Source organism: Corvus kubaryi, unplaced genomic scaffold, assembly GCF_017639235.1.
Source record: "Corvus kubaryi isolate FWS band 111438036 unplaced genomic scaffold, C.kubaryi_AGA036_p1.0 71, whole genome shotgun sequence".
NCBI lineage: Eukaryota > Metazoa > Chordata > Aves > Passeriformes > Corvidae > Corvus > Corvus kubaryi.
The window spans coordinates 13,410,058-13,432,343 of NW_024582059.1; the positions used below are offsets into that span (position 1 = coordinate 13,410,058).

The 22,286-nt window shown below is 39.0% G+C and overlaps 1 protein-coding gene across 3 annotated transcripts in view; it reads left to right on the plus strand.

The window, feature by feature from the left end:
• SNCA (synuclein alpha) overlaps positions 1-22,286 on the plus strand; it is a 63,600-nt gene that overhangs the window by 13,665 nt on the left and 27,649 nt on the right. For all 3 annotated transcript variants that reach the window (XM_042049860.1, XM_042049862.1, XM_042049861.1), the window contains exon 4: positions 1,852-1,997. In XM_042049860.1, coding sequence (XP_041905794.1) covers positions 1,852-1,997 — 146 coding nt within the window. The remainder of the gene's footprint in view (positions 1-1,851; positions 1,998-22,286) is intronic.

Here is a 22,286-nt window from a genome sequence, read left to right on the forward strand (position 1 = left end):
CTTCTACAACATGCTACTTTGTTTTTTAGAGTTCTTTTTGCCATTTGGAATAACATGAATGAGTTTGTTTCATAATGTTACTCAGTTTCTTTCTGAAATACTCCAAGCAGAATTGGGTCTCACCATGCTTTGCAAGATAAAGTGTGTTATTAGGACACACATCTTAAGATACACGTTTGCATGAACTAGTGAAAAGCTTCCTATATAAATTTTATCCATAGAATTCAAGGCTTTTTGTGGTCTGTAGCTGGTAATAATCAAATGGGGCATCTTAAGAGATATCTTTTTGCACTTACTAGCATTAAGTGAGACCTTCCCTGAGGGCAACATTTGCTTTTCAGCAAAACCCACTCTTGATTTTTTTGTTTTTTTTATTTCCCTGGAAAAGCATGGCAATAGAGTAGTGGATGTATACAATAAATTTCTCGTGAACTTTTAGATTATTAGCATGTATAGTGTGGGAGATATTTGAAGCAGATTTCTTCTGTTTCTAATTTCCTACAGTGTGTAGTCTGTTGTTCTGCTCTATAATGAAAGCTTCTGGTCATAGTAGAGATAATACTCAATTGGTTGCTAACTTTTCCCTTTAACTTAGCTAGAATGAGCATTAAATTATCTGCCTCCATTTTCGGTCAGCAGATATTTATAATTTGGGTCTTTAATTAAAATTGCATATTAGGGACGTTGTTTAGCTTTCTAGCTTTTTCCTAATTCTTGCCATTTAGTATCAATCGTGGTAATGTATGCTGTCTGCCCTGTGATATGGACAACTGATACTCTTTATGTAAGGAATTAAAGAAATGTAATTTATCCACAGAAAGTCTAATTTTCATATGTGCTTCCCAAAAAAAGACACAGAAATGGTGGCCTAACTTTCAAACGGAATCCATCCCGTGGTCATAAAGGGTACAGATAAAGCCATGAATGCGTTTTATGGATCAAATGGGATTTAGCCTGGAGGAAAGTATAGGATTAGTTAGAATTGAAAAAATATATGATGGATGTTTTTGAAGACCATTCCCTTGTTTAGAGGAATACATAGGGATTTTTTTGCTGAAAATCTGGCTATGTAACTTGAAGGCATGAAGTCATTCCATCCCTTTTCTTCGAGCAGTGTCGCTGTAGTTCAAGCTGCTGTCAGAAAGAGCCCTTGGGGATGAATGAGCAGAAAAAACCCAGTGATATTCTGAAAGGTAGAATGGCAACTGCTGATGTATGTGTAGGCTAAATGAGTTGTTGTTTCCCTCGGGCTTGGAAGTTAGCTATTAATCCAGTTTGCTTTGGCAATCAGTCTTTTTATAAATTAGTATATTATGTATCAGCACTGGGGCAAAAATCTCAAGGGAGTCAGATAAAAGGTTGTATTTGAAATTCTCTGGTTGAGCATTGATAGATCTGCTTTTTAATGAAATATATCTTAAAAAATAAAAATAAAAAGAATAATCAATGTTTTTTGAGTCTAATGTAAAAAAATCTTGTCTTCTGTGCCCTGTATCATGCAGCAAGTGTTTGGTGGACTAATTGGAATGAGTTTCCAAACTAGGATATATTATACAGTGAGTTGGACATAAGAGCACCTAAATAATGATTTTTCTTCCCTAAAGTGCAGTTAGACATGAATGAAAATGTCAGATGTCTTTCACATGAAAGAAATTGAGCCCCAGCTAAGGCTTATTTTTACCTCTACTGCTCCAGATGTTACCAGATGGATAGTTTAATTTCTTAAGATCCACTTGGGGTACAGAAAATGTAATGGCTTTTCATGATGTTGGGCTGTCAGTGATAGATTCTCTGAAAAACTTACAGCTCCCAGAGGCATAATGTGTTTTTCCATCTTATGCTTCTCCTCAGTGGCCGAGAAGACCAAAGAGCAAGTGTCTAATGTTGGGGGAGCTGTGGTGACGGGAGTGACAGCGGTGGCGCAGAAGACAGTGGAAGGAGCAGGGAACATCGCTGCAGCCACTGGCTTGGTGAAGAAGGATCAGTTGGCCAAACAGGTTTGTTTGTTTATGGTCTTTTCCAGGTGAAGAAGTGAGCAAAGAAGGCCTCATGAAGAGGCAGATGGAGTGTTTTCTGTCTGTCAGCAGTATGAATGCTGGATGATTTGTGTTATGCCAAACAAATGAACAACAAAGAACATGTCTGCTGTTTATAGCTTGTATTTTCAGTGGCTTTCAGGATTTGGGAACTTGAGTAGGATTAGGCACGGAACTTTATTATTCTGAAATGTCTTAGTCATGGATCATGGTTTAAAGTGTGATCTAGTGGTGATTCTGAACTCAGCAGCCTCTAGTGGAGGCCAACTGCTGTAGGATAGCTGTGTAGCTGTGTGGAAAGACAACTGTTTTTCCCAGTAACTTCAAATTTAAAAGCAACCTGTTAGTGCTGAAAGGTCAAACAGCAAATCTCGGGTTTCATTTGTATCCTTTGTGGTTGTAGAGAGAAGGGTTTGTGTACCAATCCACTGACTGGTTAGACACACTGCATCTAAAGTAAAGGTCTAGCTGGAGAGTCACTGTCTTCCTTAATAGACTGACTGTCTCAAAAATGCCTCCAATTATTCTCGACTATCCAGATTAAATTTGCTCTAGCTCATCCTATAGAACACTGTAGGTATTTTTATTCCAGCCCCAAGGTGAGTATAAGTATTTGCACAATATGAAGTGTTACCTCATTTTTTTTGCTGATATACTGTAGTTATGTTCTTCCACTGACACTAGGTGAAAAGTGACCCCAGTTGGCAGGAATGATGCTTTCCAAAATGTGTGTAGTGTTTTTTGGAGACAAAAATAACCCAGAAGAGACAAATACCTCCTTTTGTGCTGTTTTCTATATGAACATTTAAGAGTTAGACAAAAATAAGATTAGGAAGAGTATTTAGTATTTACACAAAAATACAGCTGTCATGGAGTTTAGCATGAAGTTCTATTTTATATCTTATTTCCAGTTAGTGTCCAGAGGAGCTGTAAAAATTGAATCCTTAAAAACTTGGGGTTTTTATCCTTATTGAAGTGTACTCTGTGTCTGTCTGACAAATCCTATTGGTGCTTTACGATGTGGAGCAAAAAGGGATGTTATGTTGTGGTAGGTATTCATGTCACTGTGGTGTATTGTCTTGGAAAACATCTCACAAGTGGGTTTTATTCTATTTCAAATCAATATTCCTGGGGGATTTTTTAGTCCTCTTTTATTCAGCTATAAATAAAATGTTGCTTTTGATGTGGTCATGGACCTTTGTGAAAGCTGTGTGGGAAGATTTGCAAAGTGGAGAAACTAATGAACAGCCAGGGGATACATGAGTATGGCATGGTCACAGTAGTCTCTGCACTTCGTTTCTGCTAAAGCTCTCTCATAGTTTTATGATGAGAATATTCTTTTCTGTTCACAGCTCTTGAAACTCAGTGTAATCAGGATCATCATTGCTTTAATGCACAATTACCCCCTTTAGTATTGACCATAACTAATGCCTTTTTATCCCTCTCTGTAGAGAGAGATCCCTGTAATTATAAAGTATAAAACAAATGTCTGCTGACTTTCATTTAAATCTGTTCTCTGTATTGTAAAGCTTATATTTAAGTCTTGATGGCTGTAACAGAATAAAATTACATCTGTGAAATGAAAGAACATCCATAATGTGCATGCATATTATTCCTATAAATAGCAACATTATTCTGACCTGGTGCTTTGTTCTTTAGATATGTAAAATCATTCATTCGAGTCTTGATACCGATATTTTTAGACTGAGATTCTCAGTCATCTATGCAGTATGGCCATGTAGCTGAGGAGTATCTGTGGCTCCTCCTGGTCTGCCTTGCCTCTGTCTTTTACTGGTTTTGCAAGGGATGAGTAGCCATTTTGAAAATGTTAATATCAAAATTGAGTCACAGAAAGTTATTTTAAAACCTAGTGGGTTTGCATTCCTTTGCAGCTCCAAGGCCCATGAGATAGATTTTTGCTTGGATTTTCCCGGTTAACTGACAGCTGGGTAGGGCAGGTGTGGGCATCCAGAATAGCAGTGGGACACAAGTCCCTTGAAGGAAACAGGGTGAGTTTTTCTGAAATAGCAGAAGATGCCAACCAGGCATCCAATCAAAGTATCAGTGTAACTTTTTTTTCTGTTAGGTTGTGTCTTAAGGCAGCTTGCCTGTGTGAAAGCCTACAGTCTTGCATGGTGACTGGCATTTTTCTTGTGCCGTGATGGAAGTTTGGTTTTGACTTTCAATAATTAAAAACACTCATAAATTTTTGGGGTTTTTTTTAACCTGTGGCTACAACAATAATTATGTGAAGGAAATATGAAGCAAATACTTGGTAAAATTCTTTCTTGAGAAACTTGTCCAAGCTGGCCTAGTGCAGCCTTAAAAGCTGGTGTGCTTTGGAGCATGAAGCACAAGCTTAAGCATCCAAGTGAGGCCAGGCTGGAGGGCTGCTGTGACACCACGCTGTCACCCACCTGCCCTGCAGCTGGTGTAAGCAGGCAGTGTGGAGTGACAGCTGAGACAGTGAGAGACAGGGATGACTTGAGAGTGCCCATCTGAGGCTGCCTGGGGGATTGCTGCTTTGGCAGAAACCCACTGCTAGAAACAGCCAGGGTAGTGGTGGTAAGTACGCTCAAATTAATTATAAAAAGGCTAATATACTGCAAGCAGTATTTTACTGAGTGACAAAACATCTATTGTGTGCCTGTGCATGTTTTGTTTCTGTGTACAGTGTGTCTTCTAAATGAGTTTTAAAAAAGTGAAAATTATTGATAGTTGCATTTAATGGAGATTTGTAAGTCAGCCTGAATGTATGGATACAAATGGGGGGGGAGGGGAGGGTACCAGCAAATAAGCATCTGGTGTATAGCATTACATGAAAACAAAATATGGATTGCAAAGTCTGTTGTTTTCAGATAGGTAATTAACTAATTGAATTAAGTTCTTAACCTCACTGAATCCATGTCATTTGGTTCCCTGGCATCTCAAGAATAGATGTAGCCAACTTCTATGATTTCTATGCTGAATAATTTTACTGTTCTAGCACGAAAATTCCCAGTCAAGCTGAAACCTCAAGGTTCTTTGAGTACTGTATGATGATACATTGCTATGGATTTCATGTGCTGTAGATTTTACTAAAGTAAATAGAAGAACAGGTCTTGTCCTTAAGATTTTTGGGATCTATATGATCTGTATGATCATTTTTGATATCTCCATGTGCTAATTTTTTTTTTCTAGTGTCTCTTAATTTAACACTTTTGCAGTAAATAGCACTGAAAACACAAGATTACAGTAGCAGGTAGCAAGTAGGTAGGCAATATGCTTCCAGAGCAGGTAATTGAACTCATGGGTTTAATTACAAAGCTTTCACAGAAAGTCTTTAGGTGTCAAGACCAACAATTTAGGCATTAGGCATTTTCTTTTAGAGAAAATATTAATTAAGAGCCCTTGCTAATTGCATTTAATGTGAAAATTAATATAGAATATTAAAAGTGATGGCAAGTTTGCTGTATCTGCTCCTCCCCACCCCCCTGTGTTTTCTGTTGTTCCTTAGAGTTCAAACAGTGCCCCAGCATAAACGTTCAGTGCAGTGGAACCCACAGGTGTCGAGTATTCCATGTCTTACTTTTTTTCCTTTCTAGAATAGCTCATCTTGTGAACCACCAAAATTTTCCACAGACATTATACTTTGTTTAGAGCCAGGGTGAATGAATCCACTTTGGGGAATCACCATAATCAAATATACAAATATGTAGGAGCCTTTTTGATCCTTTTTACAGGGAATCTCCATGAGACATGACACATTGCTGAGACTAAAGACATGATGAAACACCTTTTAATTTTGGTGAGAGCAACTCAGTTTTGGTTAAGACACCAAGCATCACAGTGTACTCCAGTCAGCTGTTACTTGTTCATTTGGGAAATCTTACCAGTAGAAGGAATGCAAACCCTGTGAGTCTCTGAAAATTTGTCTTTCAGTGGCAGAATGAAGGATACTTTTCTTCTTTATTAAACACCAATTTTTTTAAATGTAAGCTATACTTTTTCCTTAAAGATTTCTGGTTTGTCTCATTGCAAATTGAGATTTTGGGGTGTTCCCAAAAAAGTTTTGATTACCACCTGTAGTTCAAGAAACAAAAAAAGCTGAATAAGAAATCTCGAGGTTTTGTACTTTACACTTTGATTACAGAAACAGAGATCAGTTTAGAAACTCTTCTGCAGAAATCTTATGCAGAAATAACTTAGGGATGACATTTGACTTCTACTTAAGTTATCTTGGGTATCAGTTCCCGAAGTTTGAATACCAACATTAAAGTCCCCAAGACTGCTTTGGTGCTCTCCTTGCTACCTGCATACAATAAAAATGCCTAGCTTGGTAGTTGAGAAGCTCCAACAGGCATTTTCTTGTTTTATCTCTTTTTATCTTTTTGAGACCTATTCAGTGTGTTTTCTTTGCTTGCCATAATACTGACATGCCACAGGGAAAATTCCTGAAACTTTGAAAATTAATGGTTTTTGTAAATAAGATTCTAAAAATAGGTCTAATCATTGCAGGATTTGGTTGTAGGTGAAACCATGTATTTTGCTAGAATATGGAGATCTCCTGGTTCTCTGATCATCTTTATTTCAGTATACTGTACAGGATGCTTGACTTGTTGAAGGATCACTATTCCCTATGCTTCCAGTCTATAGGTTAGTCAATTAATTTTGAAAAGCTTGGCTAAAAACACAAAGGAAAAGCTGTGGAGCAGAGATGCCTGATTTCCTTATTCAGAAAGGGAAATAGAGAGGTTTTTTACTTTTTCATTACATTTTTTGCTATTGGCAGTAGTCCCAAAAGGCTAATAGACCCCAAGGAAAAGCAGGATGGTAAGTGCAAGTTGCATGAGACTTAAACTGTTGTTCTTCAGTTGGAATAAGCAGGTTTATTGATCTCCAAGAGCATTTAGTATGAGCAAAATATCAAGCCTTGATTTAAGCAAGGAAACTTCAGTAAGATTTTGGTGTGCCAAATGCAGAAATGGCCTCCACCCAATTAATTTCTGGAGTTGATGCTTTTCTGTAGATACTGTAAAGCAAGCAGGCTGTAGGGGCACAGCAGCATCTAACTGCCCTCCTCAACTACTTCTTACCCTTTCTGGCTCCAATAAAATGTCACAGGAGAGAATGGATACGTTTGATTAAATATATCAAGTGATCTAGGTCCATAGTGGGCCTGCCATGTAGTCGTAGGTCTAACCCTTTGTACCTGATGCAAGCAGTGCCAGTTTGTCTTGTGCAATGCAGAGATGGGATTTCTGGTTGTTCAGGGTGGGCCTTACCATTGTTTTGATGTGACACTCCTGGCTGGTGTGTGGGAGCAATTACAGCAGCAGTTTGGAAGCAAAAAATGATTTGGGTTGGAAGGGACCTTTAAGATTGTCTAGTTCCAAACCCCCTGCCACAATCAGGGACACCTTCCAGTAGATCAGGTTGCTCAAAGCCCCATCAGCCTGGCCTGCAAGCTTGCATAGCATGGTTTCTGGTGGGATAACTAGCACATAGTTGGTCTTTCTCAAGGAAACCAACATGGTTTAGGTGATTTATAGGAGAAGGCTTGCTCAGATAGTCACAGCTGAACATGAGTCAGACAACACTTGCTTTCAAATTTCTATTTGAATCATAATGTGCAGAGCATGTAGTCTGAGGCAGGTTTTTCTTTTTCCCTTATTGCTTTATTCTTGATCTATGCATAATGTATGTGAGTGACTGCTGCAAAACAAAAAGGATATTTAGCAGCTGTTAGCGATGTTTCCTTTTTTAATGTCTGTAGATTGATTGAGAGTGGAAGAATGATGGATAGATTTCCCATTAGGGGATCCACATTGCTCAGGAGCTGATTCACAGAAGACCCTTTTAAGAGAAAGCTTTTATTAGCTGTTTCTTTAAATTCTTGGAGGAAGTGGAACTGTCAGTGAGCTGACATCTCTCTTTGATTGTAGTGTAGCTGGACTGATTTATTTTGGTAGAGCTTTTCTTACTGATCTCAGAATTAATGATGTGTTGTACTAAAATATCTGTAACATTCATTCTATAAAGCTAATCTATATTCTAGAAACAGCAAACTCTGGTTTGTTATGGATCATAAGGCACCCACCAGTAGGTGATATTAAAGTTTTGAATCTGCTTTATGTATACAGTCCAATCTCCTCCTCATGACAGCACATGTATTTTTGATGGGAAAGCTCGTGAATCATCTAAGTTGTACAGAGGTATGAATGTTGGTAGACCTGTGAAATTGTGTTAGAATCCAGTATGAATTCTGAGTGTTGGAATGCAAGTGGCTTTGATTTAGTGGTTTGAATTTATTTTGGAAGCACATTACAGTTGCAGTTGAGGCCGCTTAATGCAGTTTCATTAATGCAGTTCTGTTTTCTCTTGGTGTTTCCACATGGGCGAGCCTCCCATATGTAGCTTAGTATGTGTTGATACTGCATAGTGGCACAGTAAAGAACAGCATGGAGTGTATGAACCAGACTCCAATGTTTACAGGAAATTTTATTTGATGAAATATGCTAATGATGCTCACAAAAAATATGCTGATTAACAGGAGGGGTAAAGAGATCGTAAAGCCAGCAAGGAAATACAATGGTTTTCTTCTAGCTTTCTTTTGCAAGAGTTTTTTACCTGTCACTTCCTTCTTAGCAGGTATGTGCACATTCTGGTAGGACTTCTGAGTAGATTAGTTTTATGTCACTTTGAACACCTCTGTTTGAAATATTTAAAATTAGGCTAGGCAAGATAGAAATGAATATGCATAGAAAATAACAATACTTGGGGGAAAAAAACAGACAGTGGAAGATGGGTGACTGTAGATAGAAGTGCCAGAGTTTGTGTTTGTTGAAGAGTATGCTGAAGTGCTGGTAGAACTTTGAATGGCGACTTATGCTTGACCTCCCTGGTTGGCAGAGAAAATACTTTTCCTACTGTGGGGCAGGTTGCCAGTATTTTTTCTCAGAGAGCAAAACAGCAGTATTTGAAGGAAGATCATGTTCTTTCTGTCAAAGCATTTCAGTGCATTGATAGCTGTGATTTAAGCAGAACTTGAGCAAAGAAAACTTGTAAGCTGTTATCACAATATCCTGGAGGTTATTGCTCCTCATTAATTCAGGAGCAAATGTCAGTTTAATATAAAGGTCTTGCAAGTTTTCCTGGTTTCCTAATGGCTTCCATGCTGTGAGATAACATTTTAGTGCAGACTGATGTTCGGGATCTACCTGCTGCCTTCACTACTTCTGACCATAATGTATTCCTAATTAACTGTGGAGAGATTGAGTTAGGGAGCTTTTGGGTGGCATCATATTGTTCTTTGTTTTCTAGCAATTACTTAACCTCAGATTTCTTTGATTGTGGAGAAATTAAGTACCCCCATCTTAAACTGAATATGCCTATCTCCCTTGGTCTCCAAAAAGAATTGCTTCCCAGCTGATAGAAGGGTAAACACATTCTCCACTAGGAATTGTTCATGTCATGCTAATGAGATAATACTTGTAATATCTACAAATAGCAGAACACAATTTTTAATTTTTTTCTTTAACTTGTGAGGAAGAAACGCAAAAGACATTCCCCATCCTTTTACTGGGAGACTGCCTTTTGCATTTATTATGAGAGTTTGCTTGTCTACACTCTGCTCTGTTTCCTCCCTCTTCTTTACTCTGGTCTCCCTTCTACCTCCTATATCCTCCATCTCCTGTTTCTGTGTAACTTACCTAGTATTCCCCCCACAGCACATTCCTGCTGTGTTGATCTCCCTTGTGTAGGTATGGCCATTGCATTATGGAATTCTCTCAGGCTAACTGTGGGACCAGTTCCATTTCAGTGTCCCTGTCTTTCCTATGCATCCATCTATGGGATTTCATGCAGTACTCACAGAATTCTTTTTCCTGTTCTGAATAGTTTCGAACCCCATGCTAAATATTTAGGAAGGTGCTATTTGGTGAGAGGAGTACTTTTAAGTTCATTTGGGGGTGATATATATTCATGCCAACTGTATTCCTGTTCTTGCCCACTTTTGTGTGAAAGATTCAGCAATTTCAGATGGGAAATAGTTTTCATGCAACTCATGATAGCTGGGCAAAATTTGAAGTGGCATTTTTGTGCAACTTAAGGTAAAGGTTTTACAAGCTTCCAGGTATTAGCAGGTTACTATAAGTGTCTCCTTAGCATCTTCTGCCATGTTTCAATGCTCCTTTCCTCTGCTGGCCAAGAAGGAGTGTGCAAGCCTTGGAAGGTAGGAAGCTTAAATGTGATTCATTCTGTGCCTATCTGGAAGTCATTGCCTCCAGAGTATTTGTGATGGTGGTAGTTGGTGTGACTTGCTGGTGTTGTAAAAGTCAAGGACTGCAGCTGGCAGGTTTTCTTAGCTAGTGGTGAAAGTTTATGGTGCTGAAATGACATTTTGGCAAAGCACTGCAATGCGTGTTTGTCTGCCAGTCTGTTCAGCAAAGCACTGCAGTGGGATGTTTTATAGGCATGAGTAGCAAATTGGGGTCTTGGATTGATGTGATGATGAGGGCTGTGTAAACTTTGAGAACTGAAATGTGGAGTAAATACATCCCTGTGGAGATTGGCCTGACATTCTGAAAATACAGATAATCTCTATGTCATCTCCCTTCCAAAGAAACCCTATAGGTTAAGAGGGAAAGGGAGGATGAAAGAAATCAAGTGGGGTGCTTTATTAGGACTACCTAATTACCGGCAGTGCTGTTGTTACTATCAGAAGAAAGGAAATTTATATCAGAGTACTTGTGATGATCAGCAAATATTAGTGTCATATCACATGCACCATTTTGGTGGCTGTTTTAACCACTGATATAACTTCCTAAAGAATCTGTGGAGTGATAGATAAAAGCTTGGATATAGCCTGCAGATGTCTGGGACTTTTTTGAAGCTGCTAGGACATAATGAAAAAGAAGAGATATTCCATCTTTTCTACAGTAAACTGTCATTAAATTCTCTGGCTCTCACCTGCTTTCAATTGTGTTAATTTTTTGTTAGAGGAAGTTAAGTGGCCTGGATAAGGATGATTGGTAATAATGTTTCAGTTTTTAAGTACTTGTCTCAGTGTTTCAAAAGCTTCTATGATATACCTGGACACTGAAATTTGTTACTGGACAAAGCTACATAGAATGTCTCAGAAATGCATCTGAACATTTAGATTGCACATGTCTCTTTTGCCAGTGGCTTGTCTAATGCAAAATATTCCCTGTGAGCAAACTGGATGTGTAAGCTGCTAAAGTTGTCCTTTAAAAAAGCATGCTTTTTGCAAGAGTGAAGCAGGCAGAAAACCTGATTCTGAAATGTATTGGACATATTGATTCCCCTCCAAGCTTTTGGTGTTAGCTTTCAGAGCTGTTTCCTTGTGCTTGATTAGCACATGCCCTGGCGGTTTTCCAGGCTTGGGTCAGAAAAGTCAAAATGAAGCTCAAGATGAGGATATGCAGCCAGAAGAGAACTACTTTTACCCTGGTTGGTCAGTTAGCCGTGAACAGAAAGAGGAGCTGTCTGTAACTGCTGCTCCTTCAGAAGCACATGGAACAGGATTTGTGCCCTTAAAGCAGCTTAATCCCTCTGTCCCACCTCCCACTCCATCCTGTGGGGAAGGGGCATCACCTAGAGCAGCTGATACCCTGCCAGTATTATGTCAGCCATGCATATTTCTTCTCAGGGGCCATGGGATGAAGCAAAGCCTCTAGGCTTTTTTGGCTGACCTCAGCTGTACCTTTTAATTGTGTAATATAGTTCTTTCTTCACGTGCTATTATTTGTAAGAAAGATATGTGGATTTTTTTTTCCTTGCTAATTTCCTGTGATGCTTTTAAGGCCAAAAGGGTTCTTTGTGGTCTAAATGGACGTGCATTACTTTGGAGTGGTGTGAAAAGTTCAGTTAGGGTGTCAGGTTGAGTGTCAGTCACAAGAAATCTCTTCTTATCCATAGAGACAGTATTTCTAACAGGGAATGTCCATTCAAGATGAAGAAAGGAAGAAGCAGTGGTTGAAACAAGCTATCACATCTAAAGCAAATGACTTTTACAGGTTGTAATGCAAAATATGCTTGGGGAAGGAAATTGCAAGGGCATCTGAGCTGGGTTACAGAGCACTTTTAAGACGTGCAGGTTGTCTTGATTTTGTGTGAGCCTTTAGGAAGGAGGCTGGAAGCTGTAAAACCTGTTAGTGTCTCTGGTGTTGAGAACTCACTGTGAGCTTCTGATTGCTTCTAATTTGAAGTGGTTTTAATTATTAAGCTAATGATTTATAGTAAGTTGATACTTTAAAGGTATTGAAATGTGTGGTTTAATTGTAATTGTGTATGCAGTTGCTGGCCAGTTTGGTAGAATTTATATCCATAATGCAGTTTATAGATGATAATATGTGCATGAAACACTTATACTTTGCCTAATGAATATACTTATGTCAATTAAAAATAACAACATCACTCTGGTGGCATCAAACACTTCAGTTCATTACTTAGCTACCAGTGTATCTTATGTAAGAACTGCACTCAAGAGATGCTTGATTAACCCCTGTCTGACTTAGCTAATACTTCATATGGTTGATCTGAACAAATGGTTCTTTTCAGATTCCTGGTAGCACCAGTTTTAATGGCTGGGTCATTTTTAATTTTGTGCCTGTGACAGATCATCTTACAAATCCCTCAAAATATAACTGACTGAGTTCAGACATACTGTATGTAAATTGTTTTGTAGAGAAAGGTCAGAGATCCAACAGAGCTGGAGGCTGAATTAATTTCCCTTTCTGGTGAAAATTATTGTAACAGGTCAAAAGTGAAGTCACTGGCTTTGCAGAGATCTTGAGATGGAAGAAAGATTTTCTCCCTTCTCCTCATCCCTACTGTGGTCTGAGTAATTTTTCTGAAGTGCATTTTTTGTATTCGATGGTGCTGGACCAGTGCATTTAGCAGCTGAACTCTCTTCCTTGTCCACAGTATGGAGACAGGCTTTATGAGCATATATTTGCATAGCAAAAGTTTAAAAGGTGAAGGCAGGAGGGATCAGTGATCGCTGTTGTGACAGAATGCAGCACAGGCATGTCAGACCAGCAGGTGGAAGGTGGAAGCTTTTACTAGGAGCCTTATGTCAGTTGTTACCTTTTGTTAGCTTGGAATTTATAAAACAGCTTCTTGAAATGAGGATACGTTTTTTAAAGCACTGTTTTTTCCAATAGACTCCATGTGTTTACTTTTTAGAAAAAACCTAAGTAATAGCTATTCCAGTAGCTTTGAAGGAGGGCATGTGTTCACATACAGCTGACCTGATGTCTGAGCCAAAGTAGTGAGCTTGCTTTTTCACAGTCACCAGCATAATGTTTCTTCCGTAGTCTATTTTTGGAAGGGGTGGTATGCTCATCACTCACAGGAAAGGTAACAGATTTAGCAGTGCTTCTTTCCACCTCCTACACACCATCAATGAGATGGAGTTTTTAAATCTTGGCTGTCTCTGCAGTTTTTTCCCTGAGCTACATTTCGGATGTACGATTTGTCATGCGGCTGGTTGGACTGCTGTAAATGCCAGCTGTTGTCCAAACTGAGAAATAGGGGAGGCTGGGAGAAGTAATGAAACCAATTTAAAAAGCCAAGCTTAGACCTTGCTTTGGAATCTAGTTGGAGTAATGTAAACATCTTGATGACAGTTAAGATGAGTAGTGGTGGATTTGTTTTTTCTTCTTTTCCCAGCCTCTGTGTTCCTTAGCTCAGCTGTATGCCTCTAGATTGTGTGTGGTACATTATGGGGAGGGAAGTAACTGAACAGAAGCCTTTGCAGGCTTCCTGAAGGAGAATCTTTCAGACTTGGGAATTCATCCTGGCATTCAGGCTACAAAGAGAATGTGGAGAACTATTGATTGTACTTGAAGTAAAATGGATGATCGGTAGCTGGTCAAGGTGCCAAGTTAATGTGCTCTACAGAGACTTGAGGACATTCAGTTACTTCAAGTTTTCCCTGTTCATCTTGGGTTTAAAGTTGGCCTAAGAAAACAGTAACTGATTTGGCTGGGATTGATTTGCATCCTCTGGTTAGGACAAGTCTGTTTGTGGAATCAAAGCTGATGGAGGGGATGAGCTGGGTTCAGGAAGGATGGAAAGACTTGGTAGGAGATGTTTGATGATTGAGGAATGAGTGGGAGGAGGAAAGAGTGGGCATATATGAGAGAAGGTAGTTCCCCCTTTGCATTCAAGCACCATGAGAGAACCTCTTAATCCTGTTTCCTTGGGGTATGAGATGTGCAATGGATTTACCTTTCTTGTATACCCAGCAGCTTTTGCCACCAAAATAGTGGCTTGGAAGTCTAGCTGCCCTGGATCTTGGATATTTCAGCCTGATGTTTTGCCTTTTTGGTAAACATTGGTAATAAACATGAATCCTATGGGAAGAAGAAATTTCATTTCAGAGTCTTTTTTTGTAACTGCTCTGTATCAGTCCTAATGTTGATCCCTTTGATAATTGCCAGGAAACTTATTTGTAGCAGAACTTGATGAGTGCTGACTGCTTTTGAATGTCTATCCTAGCACCTAACATTGGGGTAGTGTGGAAAAGCAGGGCTTTTGAGTGACTGTTTTACAGGGACATAGATTCAACTAAGATTTCAAATTATCTGAAAGGACTTGTACAGGGTCCATCATGTCATGTCCTCCTCTTCTCCTTTCATGTTTTACCCTTCAGTGCCTGAGGCCTATTTTGAGCTCTGTGCAAACCATCACATCCACCTAAATGTTCCTAGATTGTGTGCTGACATCTCAGTAGCTCACCTAATTAGTGCCCCTTGCCCCAAGGAGAAAGAAACTAAACTGATCAGATTCTGAGGATCTTGAATTTGGATGGGTTTGTGTGTATAACAGAAATTTTTAAAGATTATTAAGAAAAATCCACAGCCATGTGCTTTGTGTTTATTGATTATCCAAGTTTAAAATAAAATCAGAATACCTTCTAAATTTTCCAGTGAGTTAAAATCTGTTCTTACTGAGCCTTTGGTCCATCTGTCCTGCAGACACTCTTGTGTCCTGTACAGGAGACCTATCCTTTTGGTTTCCATAGGGTGCACAGTGTTTGACCAGCTATTTCATCAGTCCAGTACAACATCATATTGCTCTATCACAGAATCATAGAATGGCTTGTGTTGGAAGGGACCTTAAAGATCATCTACTTCCAACCTCTCTGCCTTGGGCATTATCTAATGCCCCTGCTATTATCTTCCTTGCTCCTTTGTCATGATCTCTGCAGCTGTCCTGTGGAAGTAAAGATGACTGCCTTGTACTGATAGACACCAATCTCCCCTTTACCAGGATGGTAAGAGGCGTGACTGTCCGTCATTGGGACTGAAACTGGCACTTGAGGGAAATGCTGACTGTTTCAACAAAGTACAAAGAATTTACCCAGAGTGGTTTGTTATGTGCATTCCAGGGTTGTAATCACTTCCTGCCCCTGACCTCCCAGGTAGACTGGTAGGAGATCAGAACTGGATTGGTGCTTTCCTGCTTTTCTTACACGTCATCAATGTCCAAGTCAAGATAGGCTTTTTATTACCCTAATGCTCAGCTTCATTTTTGTAAATCTATAGAAGGCTGCCTTGCTTGCCCATGTGTAAATAGGTACAAGGCTTTTATCCACAGTGGCTGTGCAGGAGAAATTGAATATTTAGTTTGGCTAGATATATCTTTATTAAAATATAGTGATGATCCAGGAGAAGTAAGAGCTCGAGCTGAATTTTACGGTTATCTTTACATTTAGTTGAACGTATCTGGCATTCAAAGAGAGAAACAAACCTGTCATAGCATTTACCAAGCATCTTTCAGAAGGAAGAAAACTTGAAATCATTTGTATTTTTCTGTTTTGACGTGAACTGTCGACTACTTGCAGTAAATGTTTCAGTGTAGCTGTTAAAATGATGATTGTGTTTCGAGCTACTGCATGTAGCATATTTATGAAGAGCTTTTGTGTTACAGTATCTCATCTGTTATGTCCCTTATGTCATTTCTGATTGTGATATCTGAGATGCATCGGATTTTTTGGGGTTTTTTAAAATCTCTTCTGGAGGAGAGGCAGGAATTTGGCTGGCTCATTTCCAGCTGTTGTGGCTTGAACTATCTGTTGGCCACTCTTTGTTAGAAGAACACACTGTTCTTTCACAAAGTGTCATTCTGCATGTGGCCAGCATTTGAGACTGGTTTGAGAAGTGGGGGCAAAGAAGTGTAGAAATGCAAGTTGTCTTTGCCCTAAGAGGCGCTATCCTCCTAACAATGAGGCATTGCATGAAGTTCCTTCCCTCACTTGTTTTGCATGAGTAGCTAACAGAAGCTTGGAAGGGCTTCTGGTAGGATCCAAGCTGTGCAAGGAATGAGGGAGATGGACCAAGAAGATCGTGTTTTGGCTGATGGCTTGATCTGTCTCTCTCAAGAAGCACAGCTTGCTTCAGTTCCAAACTCAAAGGACAGGGGACCAGAGGTGCCGCACTTGCATGCTCTGTGGACTAGCATTGGAAAGGCTTGGGATGTTCATGAGAATCATTCACTGAAAAAACATACTCATGCTTAAGTGCATGATTCTTGGGATTGTCTTTTTTCAGGGGTGCTAAACAGGCCTATGTGCTTTAATATATCAATATTAAAACTAAAGGTGCATCAAGGGCTCTTCTATTCTTTAGCCACCCAACAGTGCTTTGGTGAGCAGGTAAACAGAACTGCAGTCACTGCGGCTGCTCAAGAACATGGGAAGGTGTCAGTGTTTGGCAGCTGATTGCAGGAGAAATAAGCAGAAGTGAATGGGCATATTGATAACATAAAATAATCTAAAGTACATACACGTGTATAGAACTGGTGAGGTAGAGCTCTAGCATATTTTAACAATGCTAGCACATAATTTTGTAGTTGCTCTGATTCACAGTAGGCTTTCTCAGTCAGGTCTCTTAAGTGTACTGCCTACAAGGAGTGCATAGTTTCATTAAGTCAGCCCTTGGGATATTGCCGTATCTGGGCTTTTTGAACTCTGTATTTGAACAGTTGGGACTTGTTTCTCCTTATCTTTTACTGTTGGAGCAGTGCATGCTGCAGTGTTCAGATTTTTGTTAATAATCTCAACATCATCTAGTAAAGTTGTATATGAGAGATAAATTATAGTAATTGCTCTTGACAAAACAAAAAACCAAAACCCTGAGAGTTTTGCCACCAGGCATTACTGAGTAATGATTAAGTCTCTAGAGGGTGGAAATAAATAGGATGTGTAATTTTTCTGGCTTTAAAATGTGACATAAAATTGTTTTGTTCTTCGTTGCTCCTTGTATTGTTCTTTCATAGCATCTTCTCTATTGTGGGAGTCAATGTTAGTCATCTGGGAAGCTGCTCTTCCAGAGGCATCAAGCAGTAGGTGGATGGTATCCAAATAGTACAGAGCAGCAAATAACATCACGTTCTTACCATGAAAAATGGTGCTGGGGTCTGTTAAATTCATCCCTTGTTCCCATTTGATGTCTTTGGCTGCATGAAGAAGGGCTATTGTGAGCCTGTCAGCTGTCGGTTCTGTCTTGTACTCTTGATCAACCTGATATGTCTTCTAGGTTGGCAAGGTTTTAAAGCAGCTAGAATTGACTAAGAACAAGAGGGTAAGGCTGGTACACTGACAGCTGGTGACAGTTAAGTTTTCTTACTTCCTTTGACAGTAAGTTTTTATTTCACTGCTTGTTCAACCACCTCAGCATGGACTGTCACTCTTTGATAGCAAGTACAGCAAGTTAGGATGATCTTGTCAGTCAAACCTACTCAACAGAAAACTTGTTCCATTTGCTTGGTGTTTGATTTCTATTTTGCCTTCTATTCAAGATTGTTCTGATCTTTGAGTACTTCATTATGCCATATAAATAGTTTTGTTTTTCAAGACTGTGTAGACTGAACGTCTGGAATCTGAGATTATTTGGCACGGCCATATTTCTTACTGAATACTTTGTTCCACTTCTTGGTCACCAGTAGTAATGTAATTGGGATATTAGTGAAAAGTACAAATGCCAGGCAGCAGGATATTCCTGTCAGATGGAAACTGCTTCTTCAGCTGTGAATATATAAAATAATGATCAGTCGAGCCTTGCACATAAGTGCAATTAAAAAAAAAGCACAGATGTTAGCTGTGCTTTTGGACAGATCATCCAGACTGTCATCTGTTCACTTTCCTGAAGTACTGTTGTATCTATATGCATTTAGTCTATTGTGATGGCATATACTGCCTTTTAACTTCTTTTCCCTTCTGAAAGATCACTATATTAACTCTGAAGTAAGTAGTAATAATTTAGAACTCTCCTGTCTTTTTTTTTTTTTTTTGCTACTTTCCCTTTCATCTTTCCCAAGCCAAGCAGTTTGGTTCTTCATTGCCTCAGACTCTGAAATACAGTAAGCTATTAGAGTTGTCTTCAGACTGCCAGAGAAGCAGACAATTACTGCAAGGTGATGGGATTTTTTTATTTGATACAAGATAGTGATCACAAGACTGGTGACCTTTGAGTTTTTCAGTTACTTTATGAAGACTGAATGGTAGAATAGCCTATCTCCTAGTCCTTGTCCTCCATGTCCATCACTGGAAAAACAGATGTTTAGGTGGAAATGGAACAGAGTGAATTTCGTGGCTTGTATGGAGTTTATTATTTGAAATTTTTTCAGTCTTATTGCTGGTAATCAAGGATGGAGGCGGGTTTACAACAAGGGGGCATTTTGGAGGAGTAGCTGTTAAAATATCTGTTAGATGTGTGAAACTTCGCACCAAAGTAATTACACTTTTAATTTCAGGGAAATAATTCTGCCTTGCTTGTTTTTACCATACCTTCTAGTGCATACTAATTCTTTCCTCCTTGTGATTTAAGTCTTATCTTACTACTTGGGCTGTATTTGAAATGTTTCCTACCAGAACACATATGCAGTAGCATGAGATGTGATAGCAGTACCATTCTGTGCATGTTTTTCTCAACAATCTCTTTCTTCTGTGTCACATTATTTAGACAGGATTGGCTCAAGTGCCACTCATAAATGTCTATTTCTGTTTGAGAAAAGAGATGGGAATCTGAATTGTTCATTGCCAGTTGGTATTTAAAGATACAGTTAAAAAGTACATATTCAGACCACCTGAACAGGCATCAGTCCAGACATGATAGATTCATGCATTTGCATGGCCCTACTCCATTTTAAAAGATGGTGAGTCCATGAGTTCTAGTCAGTCTCTCAGCATTATGTACATTACCTTTGAGTCCAATCCTTGTGGAGAGTAAATCACCTCTTATGTGGCTGGGGAGGAGGATGCCTTGTGCCATAGTGGGTTCCACTGAAGAGAAACGCACACAGACCAGTGTTGGCCTGAAGCTGCTCTGCTGATAGTTTTCTTCCTGTACTTCTAATCAGGGACCAGACTCACAAAAACCATGTTCCCAAATCACAGGGGTTGTTCTCTAAGCAGCCACAGTGCTTTCCTCACACACAGTCTGAACTGTAAGTAGAACGCAATATATTTTTTAGTAATCTTCAGGTGAAGACCCCTGTAATGGTTGTCTGAAGTCACACTGTATCCAAAAGAGTGTAGTTTGGATGGATGGAGTGGAATACACCTCTCAAGGCTTTGCAGCTGTACAACAAGTTTTGTTGCTTTGGGATTTACTTGTATTTTATCCAGAAATGTAGCTCACTAGAACAGGATCCTGAAACATCCAAACTGACAGAAATCATTAGTCCTTACACTCTGAAAAGCATGGGGATTATTTCAAAGAACTTAAAAGCAAATGTCACTTTTCATCTTCAGAACAGATGCTTCTACTCTGTTGGAAATGCAAGGCAGGAAGCTTGGATTTCTCTTGCTGTTTGAGAAGTAGAAAAATATAAGCTACAGTAATTAGTCCTATTAGTAGTGTTGATGTCAGAGTTACAAACCTGAAGTGGTCAATTGTCTGCCAAATACGGACTTGTAAGCGCAGGCTCACTACCACAGTATTGGTTTAGGCACCTAAAGGTATTGTTTAAAGGATTTATTGGAACATCCTTTGGGGCTTCACCTGCAACTATTTGCTGGCTAATATACAGCAGCCCTCCTAAAGCACTTTAGAAACTGTGCTGTCTGCAGTTCCTGAGCACTGAAAGAAATCTTAACTCTATCTGTCTAGTCAGCTACAGCCCAACCCCGATGAATTGCTTGTCCTCTTAAATTTAAACTGATTAAATTTTCAGTTGGGTGATGACTGTCTTCAGCTTTTTTAGGATAAAAGTTTCTTATAGTAACAGGGAAACAAAGTGGTAGCATCTCTTTGAACAACCTTTTTATTTAAAACTTTCTAATACAAAGGCAAGGGGGAGTTGCACAGAGCAGCATAAAATTCAAATGTGGCACTGAGTTGTTGTTCAGACTCAGAGCTGCATCTTTTGATATTGTTGCTTCAGTGCTCAGCATTGGGACAGATTTGCCATGTAGATTTCAGTTGTTCATTGTGCTTCTTGAAATTACAATCATTGCTGAAATGTTTGGAGTTTCTTATGGTCTTACTATTTTGTTGATTTTTGGAAGGAAAAAATGTACATTAGATGTGTTAGTTCTTTTGGTTTTAAATGCATCAGAGGTAAGATCCTAAGAAGAGTTACAAGCATTGGTGTGGCATGTGAATCTCCTCTTGAAGATGCAGGGCATTCATGGTATGGTTTAACTCTTCACTTGCCAGGAGGAATTTTTAATTGAGGGACTTCCTAACTCAGAGGTGTCACCACACTGTAAGAAAAGTGCTGTTTCCATTTGATACCTCTCAGCTTGTCCCGCAGTTATTTGAATCCATGTAACCTTCTGCAGCCAGTGTCCCACTTGAAGATTTTTATGTGGCACCAGTGATTGTATTTGATGTCCTTTAGTTTTCATCTGTCTTTGTCTTGTCTCTGTGCTGTTTAGCAGGCAAAGGTCAAGTTGATGATCAAAGAAATACCAAATCTGAGCTCTTTGAGATGCTCTTCATCCTGATATTTTTTGACGTTAACTGAGTTTCTATTTGCATTTCTTGAAAAATATGCACCTTGCAATAAAATGAGAAAGAAGGGGAAATCCTACATTTTTATGTAACTTACTCATCCAGTAAAGCTGTGGTTTTCTTGTGTTAGACTGTATAATTAAAAGAAACTGGGGGGGAAAAACAAGAATAATCTTCCAGTCTTGATAGCCTGGTAGCTATCTTTTTCCTGTAGTATTTTCTAATATTATTTCAAAACTTTGTTATGCAGAAATTTTAGCCATTGTATCCATAAATGATGTGTGAACAGATTTCAATTTCCATTAATTTACCCATTATTCAAAATTGTTTGTCTGTTTCAGCCTATCAGTTGCTCTGTCTGCTGTTTGCTATTTGTTATTTGCCCTGTGCATTTGGTCACCGAGTGCACAGAATGTTCTTGCTCTTGGATAAAAAGTCTTCCAAGCTCACAAAGCCTTTTTGAAGGAACTGTGCAAATACATTACTGCATGCATATTTGGAGTGGCTTCTCATGTGTGTGATAATAGAATGTAAATAAAAGGAATGGTGAATGCTGTTGAAATGGTTACAAAAATTGTGTTTGTATGAGTGTTCAGGAATATTTTGTAATGGCTTAGTGTGACTGCAGCTTCTCATGGATACTTTTTTAAATAGGCAATATAAAGACAGTGTCTTCAAGTTGTGGGTATTATGGGCTTTAGCTGGATGCTGGTTTTGCAGCAAGACTTACTGAGATAGTTAATTGTGCTGACCTTTAAACTGTTGTTCTTAGTTTTCGGACTAACAGCCGGAAGTGGAGGGGAGATGTGGCATCTCTGAGCTGTCATCTGGGTATTTCTGGGATTTTGTACATGTAACAGTTAGACTTGGCTCACATTTTCAAAATTTCCTGCTACAAATAGTTGTGGGGGGTTTTTTAAGGGAAATTTTAAGCTTATGAACAAATTATTTCTGGGATAAATTTTGGGAGTTTTATGCTTGAGATTCAGTTTTTAGATTTGTGTTCCTGTTCTGCTGCCAGTAATCAGAATTTCTTCCACATCATTACCACTTCTAAATCTGTGACTAGTATGCTGACTTTTCTATCACAGATCTTTTAAGGAAGATATTTTTAAAAAATCCTTTTAGTAACTGATGAGACACCTTCCTTCGAACTGAAACACTGTCATTTATTGTTATTCTTTCTTTACAGCTTAAATTCAAAAGGCCTTGTTTATATTCAGATCAATTTGAGTTACTTTTTAAATCAAGATTTTTGAGGTACACCACCAGCTGCCTGGGTAAA